Source organism: Benincasa hispida, chromosome 1 (genome assembly GCF_027475165.1).
Source record: "Benincasa hispida cultivar pf3 chromosome 1, pf3_genome.v1.1, whole genome shotgun sequence".
Taxonomy (NCBI): Eukaryota; Viridiplantae; Streptophyta; class Magnoliopsida; order Cucurbitales; family Cucurbitaceae; genus Benincasa; species Benincasa hispida.
Genome location: NC_143478.1, coordinates 20,527,827 through 20,540,647, shown reverse-complemented (window position 1 = coordinate 20,540,647; position 12,821 = coordinate 20,527,827). Strand labels below are relative to the sequence as shown.

At 28.4% G+C, this 12,821-nt stretch overlaps 1 protein-coding gene across 1 annotated transcript; it reads right to left on the bottom strand.

The window, feature by feature from the left end:
• Positions 1-2,306: 2,306 nt before the first annotated feature.
• Positions 2,307-5,041, bottom strand: LOC120071540 (CASP-like protein 1E2). Its single transcript, XM_039023872.2, has 2 exons — positions 4,514-5,041; positions 2,307-2,833 (listed from the first exon to the last, which is right to left on the bottom strand). Exons 1-2 carry the CDS (start codon positions 4,759-4,761, stop codon positions 2,494-2,496), a joined length of 588 nt encoding a protein of 195 aa, XP_038879800.1. The 5' UTR covers positions 4,762-5,041; the 3' UTR covers positions 2,307-2,493.
• Between the last annotated feature and the right edge of the window lie 7,780 nt (positions 5,042-12,821).

Below are 12,821 nucleotides of genomic sequence, written 5' to 3'. Positions count from 1 at the left end.
TTCTCTGAAAATCTCGTGCGAGCAATATTGAGATATGATATAGTTTTAGAGCCTAAAGCGATTTTTTTTCTCATCTAAGATGAAAGAATTCAAATTTTTTAGTACAAATAGAGGAGAAGAATTTGAACCATAGATCTCTTGGTCTTTAGCACGTGTATATGATCGTTAAGTTAAGTTTTTGTTGGAGAAAGAATTCACACTTGTTTAAATATATGAAAATTGAGGGTCAAATCAATAATCAATTAGTATCTTACAGCATTTTCATTTTTATTCGTTTTAAGAATTTGTTAATTCTTGTAGGAAAGTGTCAAATTTCTGGGTTTAATTATTTTCAAATTATACCATTCTAGCCACCTACTTTGAACTAATAGCGAAAATTTTATCGAAAAGTAGTGAGAATTTTAAGTAGCTTTTTTTAATATTATTTTTAGTTTAAATCTTATTTTGGTCTCTTAATTTTTAGAAACGTCTATTTAATCCTTGAACTTTTAAAAAATGGTTACTTTAATCCCTACTATTAAACTTTTGTTAACTTTTAACCAAAATAATTAAATAATTGTATTTTTAAATGATTAAGCTGGCTAAGAAATGTAGGATTTCAATTTTAAATTAGGTGATAAAGTATTTTCCTATCGAACTCAAATGTCATTTTGCGATCATGATTATGGTCTTTTGACTCGTTGGTTGTTGACATTTTTCTTTAAGTACATTTTGCTCAACACATGCTAGACACAATTTCATCCAAGAGCTAACAAAATTTTAATAGTAGCCATCAAAATAAATATTTTTTAAAAGTTCAAGGACTAAAACAATCGTTTTTTAAAGTCTAGAGACCAAAATAGAACAACATTCAAAATTCAAGGACCAAAATAGAATTTAAACCTTATTTTTATAATCAAAATGGAAAAATATGTATTAGTATAAAAAATCAATTGACTAATTAAATGTAATAGCCACTTTCAGAATAATTTGTAAAAGTGGGCGGCTTTTCATTATTTTTAGTTTTTTTCTCAAGTTAATTTATTCCATTCGTGGTGGTCCAATATTTTCCCTTAGGAAACTACATGAGTTGGATCGGATTGGAGGGAGTAAATTTTTTATACTAATGTCAGTAACATTCATTTAATTTTGAGTGAAAAATCTAAGCGGTACAAGTTATCGAACATGTAGATTGATACATATAATAAATCAATGGTAAAGTGATTAGAACTCAAATTTATTGGAAAAAAAAAAGGTTTTCTTTTATTTTTATTTTTGAGTTTAATCCTATAATTTAATATATGAAATTTGAACTTCTAATTTCTAATTTCTTAGGCTATGATATATGCTTTAACCCATTGAATTGTCCAAATTTAATTAATTGAGAAAGAAATTGTCCAATAAGTTCTTGTTCAAAATAGTGGAATTAGTACTAGTCTAGCAAGTAAGTTTTGGAGTTAAGATACATGATAAAGGGCAGAATGAAGGGGTAAAGGGAACTGAATGGTGTGCTAAAGGGGAACACTAAAAAGAGATCACAAAGTCGAAGACTAATGACGAAAACGAATGGTGAAAATACGATTAAGACAGTAAAGACGAATAACGAAGTAGACGATACTGAAGAGAATGGCAAAGATGAGAGTAATAATAAAAGCTAGAGTTTTTTTTTTAACAAAATCGCAACTTTTGAACTATGCTCATTTTGAATTCGAAAACTAATAATTCAAAGATGACAGTAAATATTTTATGTCAACTGAACTATGCTCATTTTGACTAATGATGGAAGGTTGAACAACATAACTATTAACTTGTGGGAGAATGTATGTTCTTTATTTGGTAGCTGGACACACCGCTCAAAGTTTTTTTTCTGAGTTACAATCCTACTTGAATCTATCTTAATCTTGTTGCTTTTATGTAATTTGTATGGTTCTCCTCCCTTGTGGCTTCCCTCCAGCCATTTCCTATTTACGTACTCTTGTTCTATCCAACAACTTCCTTGTATTGGGATATACTGGTGCACCTATTGATGTTTTATTTCGTTTGTGTGTGTATATATATATACACACACATTTTTAATACATTCACAAAGAAATATGGACCAAGAAAAATATAACTATGCATAAACCCTCAACTATAGATTTAGGTTTGAATCTTCGAACACATATATTGTCAGCTTCCAAAAAAAAAGCTGCATTTAAAATGGAGGGGCATATTAGGATTATTCACAAATTTTATCTTCTAACTTTAATTGAAGAAGTAGATGCTTTAATAGTTGAGCAATGTTGGCATTGATAAATAATTTACTTTCCGAGAGTGAGAGGAGGAAGTGGTAAATAAAATATTCTACATAAATAGTCTCCTTTAGCTATTACAAGTGTTACAAATAACATTTCAATTCCACAACTGATAACCTAATTAGTTTTAAATGGGATCTGAGAAAGTTTAGAAACTGAGCCCAAGCCCATTTAGATGCACTGTGAAGAAGCTTAAAAACAAGCCCAAAGCCCATCCCATTTAATTGGGCCTCTTTTGGAGGCCCACAGAAGCCAATACAACTAGCAACATGAACACTACAGCTCCAGCAAGAGAGAGCACAGTAGAGGCTGCTACTTGCTTGCAAAATCTACCATATATGTCGCACACTTTGTTCCATTGCACGTGTGAGTTCCCGTGATAAGCGATGACTCCGACCGCCGCTGCAGCTCCGCTGCTGGAGAAGAGCAGCGCCACCATGACCGTGTCGAGAACGATGATCAATAAGCCTAAGATGTTGTCCTTGCTCTTGTTTTTTAACAAAAGGAACAACGATATGAAGCTATATGAACATGCTATGATATTTGTTGCTAAAAGGTACCTAAAATGGCACAATATGATGTTAATGAAAAATGGTGTTAAAAACTTAGGTTAAATTTTATTTTATCAAGTGTCGGAGTTGTATTAGCTTTCACACGTTAAACGATGCTATGTTAGGTTTATCATCACTATTTAACTAGATAATTGACTGTATCGTTGTATCTAAAAAAAAGTGTGTAAACTAAAATAAAAGGAATAAAACTAGATTAAAATACTATTTTGATCTATATAATTTGAAACATATTTAATTTTAGCCCTTGTATTCTAATCAATAAATCTTAAATTGAGTCACAGTCCTATTTTATTATTGACATTTTCAATTTTTTTTTTCCAATTAGCATTTTACGGTACATTTTGGAATCACATTTATATATTATATTTCTTATATGATAATTGTTTTTATTTTTTAACCAATCTCAATAAAAATTCATATTGGGAGACTAAATTTAAACAATAAATATATAGTGAAATTAAATAAAGTCCAAATTACATAACCAAAATGATATTAACTTTAAACCTATAATAACCATAATGTTTTGAAATAAATACAAGAATTAACTCGAGCATACATGTATAGTTTTTCTTATATTCGACTTGACCATGTAAGGGTGAAGATTTGAAACTTTGATTTTTTTGTCGATGATATATACGTTAACCAATTGAACAATATTTAAATTCACATATATTTACAAAATATTTTTAATAAAATTCTATATTTTCAATTGTATATCGAAAAATTTCAAATGGGAAATATAGAAACAAACCAAAAAATGAACATCATATCATTAAGTTGGAAGTTTTCTCACAATTATTTGAAATCGTTGATGTTTAATTGGAAAAAAAGGTTAAAAACATTATGATAAAGGTTGATTTTATCAAAAGAAATCAGTATAATCTTATAGTTTAGAAAATAATATATAATTTTGAGGACCTATATACACTGTTAATAGAACTAAAAATTATTTCTTACTAAAACATTTTAAGAAAACAAAACTTTGAGTGTGACAAAAATTATGAAAATATATTGCCTTTATAGATATATGCATATAGGAAAAGCTTATACCACATTAACTTTGAGTGACAAAAATTATGAAATTAACATTATGTAATGTATTGGAACTAAAGGGATATAAATGTATAACCAAAGTAGCAAACACCAATTTTTTGGGGGACCTTTTCCAAAAATTAAAAAAATAAAACCCCAATCAGAAAATAAACATCCAATAAATCATCCAATATTAGCCCTTTTTTAGTTGGAAAAAATATTGCAAATGTGATTAAAGATTTGAACATCTCTTTAATAACCTTTTAGTTTGAAAATATACTTCTCAATTAAAAACATACTTAATTTAATTCATAAAACACCTAGTAATGTCTTTTTAAGAAAAATCTTAACTTATTCTTAAACTGGTATAAATGATTTAATTTCAATGTTGCGTTGAGTTTAAAATACTTTTAAGAAATCACCTTTATATTACGTTGATCAATCAAAAATCAGTATTTTTCACACGAAATAATTAGTCAAGATTCACGACCAAAATGTTAAAGATCCGAATCTCTACTTACATATAATTAAACTCAAAAAAATAAATAAATATACAATCTCTCGAAAGATCGGATAATGAAATTTTCAAATGCATAATGGAACTAAAAAAAGATAAGAAGTGAGAGAGAGACTTACACAAAAGCAGACAAGTAATGCCATTTAGCAATGAAAGTATAATCCAAAGGAGGAAGGTTGAGGGAGACAGTAAGAGGAACAAGCTTGGTTTGTTTGTTGAGTCCCACAACAATGGCTGCCACAAAACTCAACACAAATCCCAAAACCCTAAAAACCATTTCAACTTTATTATGATAATTCCCTATTTTCTTCATCTCTTGATCTTTTCTCTCAGCTTCCATTTTCACTCTTCTTCTCTCCACCTCCATTTTTCTCTCAACAAAAACAACATTAAAAAAAAAAACAAAAACAAAAACCTAAATCTCTCTTTCTCTTATAATAATAATAATAATAATAAATATATTTAGGATAAATTTAAGAAAATAAATATTCAAGAGAATGGGAGATGGGAAAGTTGTGGGTTTGGTGTGGAGCTTTTAATGAATTAGCACAGAGGTAGTTCAATTGTAAGAGAAGAAGAAATGAAGCATTAAATGAAAATAATAAATAATGGGTGTATGTGGAAGAAGAAAAGAAAAACCCTCTGTTACACTCTGTTTCAGCTACAAATCTATTCAATTTCATTTCCCAAACTAATGGAAACTTTCATTGGCCCCACTTGTTCAATCTTTCCTTGGATTGACGGGTTGTTAGGTTAGTTTGGTAACTCTCTTTCAAATTTAGGTCTATCTTTACGGATCTGTAATGAAAATTGATGTAATTCATAATAAAGTTCTATTGATAGATTAATCTTCATATACAAGAAAGTATCATGGATTGACCTAGTGATAAATAAGTGAACACGTCATTGATAAAGAACTAAGAGATCATGACTTCAATTCATGGTGGTCATCTACCTAGGAGGATTTAATATTCTACGAGTTTCTTTGACACCCAAATGTTGTAAGGTCAAACGTGTTGTTCCGTCAGATTAGTCGAGGAGCGCATAGGATGATCCATACACTCAAAGATATATAAAGAAAATCGTAATGAGCCAGAATTACAAATATAATTCGATTACTTTTGATCACATTTACTTAGAATTTTGAATTTTGTGACATTTACTCTTATCGTTACCACTACATTTACCTCTGAGGGTCAAACAGTAATGATAACAATAAAGGTGTCAAAATTCTTAATCTTTTCTTTGGAACAATAAAAATAATGGTAATTGTAATGATAAAAGTAACGAAATCTCCAGACGCAATTGGATTGAGCATCTTTCGCTTGTCAATTAATTTACGTTTTTTATTACAGACTTGGAAGTGGGCTCTAGATGTTTGTACAAATGTAGAACACAACTAAACAACACAAAATGTAATCAAATGAGGTCCACTTTTCATATTACCACTAATCTATTATATTTTCACGGGAGTAAATGTGACTTTAAGGTTAAATATCACTTAGCTTTGGGTTTTATTTCATTTTCTGTTTCATATATATTTGTATCAATCTTAAACATAATCTATGTTATCATGATATTAATCTCTATTAATTTTTTTAATTGTTAAAAAATACTTTTGGTCCCCAAACTTTTATGAAAGTAAAAATTTAGTTCTTGAACTTTGGTTTGTAGCAATTTAGTTCATATACTTTCAATGTTATAACAATTGGTCCTTGAAATTTGGTTTGTGACGATTTATTCCCATACTTTAATATTGTAATAATTTAGTCTATGAATTTTAGTATGTAACATTTTGATCGTTGGACTTTCAAATTTATAATAATTTAGTCCCTAACGTAAAGAAAATAAAAATATAATAATTAGATGTCCAATTTTATTATTTTATGATATAGACTTTGTATTAAAATAAATAAATAAATAGTGAGTTTCTAATGTTCCTATTCTTGGTCTTCTAATGTTCCTAATGGATTGATTTCTAGTGCTCAGTTTGATACTGGGAATTTCATCCTCTCGTTGTCAGACTTTTATTTATATTGTTAATTTCTTGAAAAAAAATATTGAGTTTCTAATTTATTTATCAACTTATTTAAGTTTTAAAAAAAAAATCATTAAGTCTCAACATTAATTTCTATGATAGAGTATAAATCATTATAAATATTAAATTATAATGATTAAATTGTTACATAATAAAGTTCAATGGCTAAATTATTACAAATCTTAAAATACAAGAACTAAATCGTTATGAATCAAAGTTTAAGAACTAAATTATTAATTTAATGAAAGTTTGGCGACTAAAATTTAACCTATTTTTTTCTCCATAAAAATTTTAAAATATATTGCCTTGGTGTTTTTTTTATCACGGGAAAGATAATATTATTTAACTCTTTGAACCCTTTCTGTTTACTTACATTTTAACCTTAGTAATGATGGGTATGATTGCCAATTAATACAATTTCGTTAATTTGAATATAATAAAATAGCAAACATTTTAATTTGCGTTAATTAGCATACAATATTTATTTTTTAATTTAAATATTTTATTTTGTTTTCATAATTTCTTACAAATATCCATCCAGATCTACATTTTACGGTATATATATATATAAAAAAAAATCGTAATATTGACACATCAATATTTTCGTCCTCGACGAGAAAAGTGTTATATATTAACACAAAAATCCTTTTTCGATTGTATATTTTATAATAATATAATAATAGGGGTGTTCAAAAAACCGATGACCCGAAAAAATCAGTTTTTGTTGGATTGGGTTCAAATAAATGAAATTTTTATGAGGTTGGGTTGGTTCATGGATTCATCTAATATAACTCAAACCAACCAACCCGAATTTATTATTAATTTTAAAATATATTTTTTTATTACTCATAACACAATTATTTATATATATATTGATTTTAATTTTATTTAATTTCAATATTTTTTTTATAATTTATTCTTCAACAATTCTCAAAATTAGCTCTCTCTTTTCTTTTCTTTTTTGTGCACTTTAGAAAGAAAATTTTCACTATATAAATTGAAATTAAGTTGTTAATCTTAATTCAATATATGAAAATAATTAAATTAGATTCTTACGTATTTACGTTTTGCTTCTTTTTAAAAGAAAATTTTAAATAAATGACTTGATTAACCTGAATCAACCCAACCCAAATAACATGGTTAGGTTGGGTTTGATTCATTTTTTAATAAGAGCTATTTGGGTTGAAAAAATTTACAATTCGAATAATTGGATTAGATCTAAAAAGTCTTTTAACTCAATCCAATCCATCTATGAACACCCCTGGTTTGAGGACTCTCAACCAGCTTGCCAAAATGGCCTTTTATCATTTATGATAGGGGTTTACTCATTTGAATTTTCCTTCCGCTGTAAATATGAAAATACATTAAATAATTTCTGAAAAAAAAATGCATTAAATTGATGGCGATGGCGGCCAACTAATCGTATTTAGTGAACCCACTCAACAAACGCTCGTCTGTCATAGAAAAATAATTTAAATATACTCATTAAAAAATATATATATATATTCAAACCCATGACTTCTCTATAAATTATGAACGTGTTTGGTTTAATTTTTCAAATGTTTCACGTGTTTAATTTTCAAGTGCTTGTTCTTACTCGAGTGATAGAAAACCCTTTAGAATCTCCTCTATATTTTTTTAATTTATTTATTTTTATTTTTTTAATTTTTTAAATTATTTTAATGTGAAGGGATTGTGGAAGTCATGGCAAATAAAAATAATTTTGGTGCTCTCAATAACTTTTTCTTTTGGAACTTAGGGAAGTTCTTGAGTCTTGCTCTTAAAAGAGGGAAAATGTCCTAATACCAAAGTAATATCATATTCCCTTTATTTTATACTATAAATTTGCCTTCGTAAGTATTAGTGAACGTCATACATGAACATTAGTTGATTCTACTTTATTGTTAAAGGTGACAGACAATAAGTGAAGGTGATATAATACTAAAGATTTCCCATCTAAGAGATGTTCGAACAAGTTTAAAAAGGTTGTGAATATTTCATATCTTAGATGAAATTAACTCATTCATAGTCTATATATGATGATATTACAAAAAGAGGGAGAGTTTACAATGAATTCTAACTTGTTATTTTGAGGAGATTTAGACGTCGTTTGTTTCATTGGGAATCTAAAATCTCCATGGAATGGATGTTTAGATTATCTTATTTGTTTTTGGAAAATGTATGATGCCTATACAATGGCATCTAACCGATTTCTCATGTTTAGGGCAACCTCTAATGACATTTTGCCCTTCATTTTCCTTTTTTTTTTTAATTACTTTTTGTATCTTTCGATTTTCTATTTTTATTTAAAAATAAATTAATGTATTTATGTACTAAAATATTATCAATTATATTAATGCTAGCTCTTAATTTGAAGAAAAATTAAGTCGAAATTGAATTAATATTTAGTATTCAATATAGTATAAAAGCCTCAAACTCATATGTAAATTAATCTATTATACGAAATATCATATAAATTAAGTTGTTATAAATGAAAATTGATACACAAATACAACATTAATAAAGACCAAAATCCATGTTATATAAATGTAAATTATATTAGACTAGCTAATAAGTAAAATACTTAAAGACGGTTAAGCCGACATTATTGTTATAACACATAATCTTAAGATATTTTAAAGGAATCTTAAAAACAAAGATAGTTATCTAAATATTTCCATATATTCTTAAAAATTATTACTTCAAAACAAACATAATCATCTAAAATAATGTCAGTTATCTATGTTTTCAAGTATTCGTGAAATTTTCAATTATCCTAAATTCGTATAAAAAAAACGCTCAAAGGACATGGAGTCGAAGGGAGAATTAAAATTGTCGCACATTCCTCTCTCCTCTGTACAATGGTATTGTTTATGAGATATTAAGATTTAGTTTAGAATTATTGTACAATGTTAGTATTGTGCTTTTAGAAAAATCACAAGTAAAATAATGTTGGGAAATAACAAGTTTTAAATTATTAAAAAAATAGTTTCAGTGTTTAGTAAATTAATACTAAATTTATGTAATTTAATTATATGAACTTATTATTTCAATTATTTTCATGTCATTATTTAATTTATAATTTATTATAATATAATCATTTAAATTTTTATATAATTTAAATTGCAACAATATTTACCTTGATTAATTTTTAAGATAAAATAATGGTATAAAAATTGAATCAATTAAAATTTGAGAACAATGGTGGCAATTTCTCTTGATAGATAGATGTGACAAAATATATTAAGACGGGATAAATTCGAGATTAGTTTGGAAACGTTGAAGGAACATAAGCTAAATCTCAAAATTTATATCAACTTTTTTTTTTTCATTGAACTTCTTTAATCTTCTAACCATTTAATTTGATTGTATATTATTTACTTTTGTTTTTTCAATATATTTTTTTTCACCAGTTATTAAAAGAATATCATGGAAGAAAGGACTTAAAAATTATCTTTTCAAGGAAATGGCTGCACATATTGATATTTTCAACTTATTAAATCAAAACGTGATTAGATATTTCAAATAAAATTGACTAAATATTTTAATGTTGTTTTCCTATGAACTTGAAAGTTGGTGCTTAGTGGTACTATTAAAAAAAATAATAAACAAAACTTCACGGTTAGTGGAAATATTATACAAGAACTTGATTGCGAAACCAACATATAATTGATAAAGGATTGAAATTGTAAATTTTAAAAATGATAGGGGTGAAATTTTGAAAAAAAAAGTGTGAAGGACAAATAAATAAAAATATCAAATACTTTTGATATGTAGCAAAAGGGCTAACAAAAATAATCTCTATTCTTTGTAAATATAGCAAATCAACATTTTATTTGTAAAAATAGAAAAATGAATTAAAAATAAAAATAAACGAATATATAAAAGTCTAAATTACCTCAAACATACAAATGAGAATGCAATTGACTTATTAAGAAATATTCTTAATTACACTGTAATTAAAACAAACATCTAGAGACTATCGGCTAGTCATGCTCTAAACACCACACTGACCTCTTCTCCAACCAAGTTGCCAACATTTTCCTCTCCGAAATCAGCTCCTTGGCCACCAACACTAGTGACACATCCGACTTGAATTCTGTCTTCATCCCTTTCTCCATCGAGCATGGCTCCTTCTCCTTCCATCAATACTCCACCATCAGCTTCGACTTCGGCACCTTACCGGCTTCATTTATTGCTCCTTCGGAGTCATTAGTGATCACTCCAGTTCCATTTTCTTCTATCTCAACTCCTTCGACACAGGCTCCGTCGTCGACCTCAACTCCTAATAATGGTGTTGTCATTAATAGAATACTATCTCTAAACCTATCATCGCAGCCATAATTTCCTCCACCCTACTACTTTAAGTGCGATTAGCCTATCTTCACTCTTCGCTCTAAATTTTTCAAATTAATTTTAAAAAATATGATATTTGATTGTATAAAATTTTCAAACTAATTAAAAAATTAAAATGCAAAACATAAAATAAGTTAAAAAGATTAAAAAATTAAAACGAATAAATAAAATGATATTTGAAAAAAAATGGTTTCAAATAGGGTTGGCAACGGGGCCGGGGCGAGGCGGGGGCATCCCCTGTCCCCGGCCCCGTGGGAGAAATACTCCCCCATCCCCGCCCCCGTCCCCACCATTTGAAGGCAGGGACGGGGGTGGGGATTCCCTGTCGGGGAAACGGGGTCCCACGGGCCCCATTCCTCGTTTCCCCGCAATTCCCCACGAGGATTCCCCATTTTTTAATTAAAATTTTATTTAAAATTTGATTAAAATTTGGGCTTGACTTTGAGCTTAGATTTAGAATTTAGATATTTAATATTGGGCTCTACGACACTATAAGTCTATACATTATAAACACACATATAATTAAGTTATTTTATATATTATAAATATATATTTATAAAATATTAAAAATATAAATATATCAAATCGGGGTCGGGGTCGGGGATTAATCGGGGATACCATCCTCATCCCCACCCCGTCCCTAGACGGGGCCTTGAAAAATTTCCCCAGTTTGACCCCATCCCGGATCAAACCGGGGATTCCTCGCCCTGATCGGGACGGGACCCCGTAGGGACCCGATCCCGCGGGAAATCTTGCCATACCTAGTTTCAAATATCATATATACAAACATAAAATAAGCCATAAAATGCATGTAACTTAAGAGAAATTAGGGGAACTCCCTCCCTTTAATTAAATTAAAAATAAAAAATAATTTTAACTTAATTAAATAATGTATATATATAATAATTACCTTATTATATATACACACTATATGTTATATCAAATATAAAACATGACCTATAGTTTTATATTGTATTAAATACAACATAACCTATAGTTTTATTTTCTCTCAACAATGTATGACATTTAATATAAATCACATTTATACTAAATTTAATTATATGAATCTCATCCATATAATTAATATTTGAATCACATCAAATATTTAATTCCTCTCAACTATTTATGATAGATAACCTAAACCATATTTATATTAGATTTAATTATATGAATCTCATTCACACAATTAATATTTGAATCATATTCAAATTCCTCTCAAAATACTTTATACTATAATGTATCAAATACATTATATTAATTATATCACATATATAATTAATATAATTAATGTGAACACTTATCCAAAATTAATTATCAATTAAATCCCTGTTGAGCTACAGAAGGGACCGTATGGTACCATAGATTGAAGTTACAATGGTACTTGGATAATTAATTAAACTCTTTAATTAAATTACCCAACTTCCATTAACTGCCAGTCATTCCAATAAAAATCGAGAGCTACACTCTTCGCACTACAGATATATTTCTGTGTCCATTGAATATAACCAATCAATAGCGCGATGACCCATCACAAATTGCTCGTAAGTATAGCTGGGTCAAATTACCGTTTTTGCCTCTATAGTTACATCTAACTCTTTAAGTACCATCGATTCCTCTAATGAACAATAAGTCACAGTCCAACTATGACTAAGTCCCTCTCGGGCCAGATAAGGTGTGGCTCTTGCACTACATATATATTTATGTGTCCATTGAATATAACCAATTAATAGCGTGATGACCCATCACAAATTGCTCGTAGCTCCATGTCTAAGATATATATGTCTCCTTTTTCCATTATATACACTATTCTTGGCTATACCTATGGCAGCCTGTGAATCACAGTACACAGGGACTGGTACTAATGCCCCCCACAATGGTACATCCTCTACTAGGCTTCTAAACTATTCAGCCTCATGTCCTGCTATTCTAAAGTAATAAATTCAGATTCCATAGTGGATCTAGCTATGCAAGTCTATTTTGCAAACTTTCATGATATTGCTTCTCCTCCAAGTAAGAATACATATCCACTTGTA

Excerpts from the sequence above, each read along its gene's own strand:
- LOC120071540 (XM_039023872.2), bottom strand. The coding sequence starts at position 4,761 with ATGGAGGTGGAGAGAAGAAGAGTGAAAATGGAAGCTGAGAGAAAAGAT. Across the intron at positions 2,834-4,513 it reads CATTACTTGTCTGCTTTTGT|GTACCTTTTAGCAACAAATA; the intron begins GTAAGTCTCTCT and ends GTGCCATTTTAG.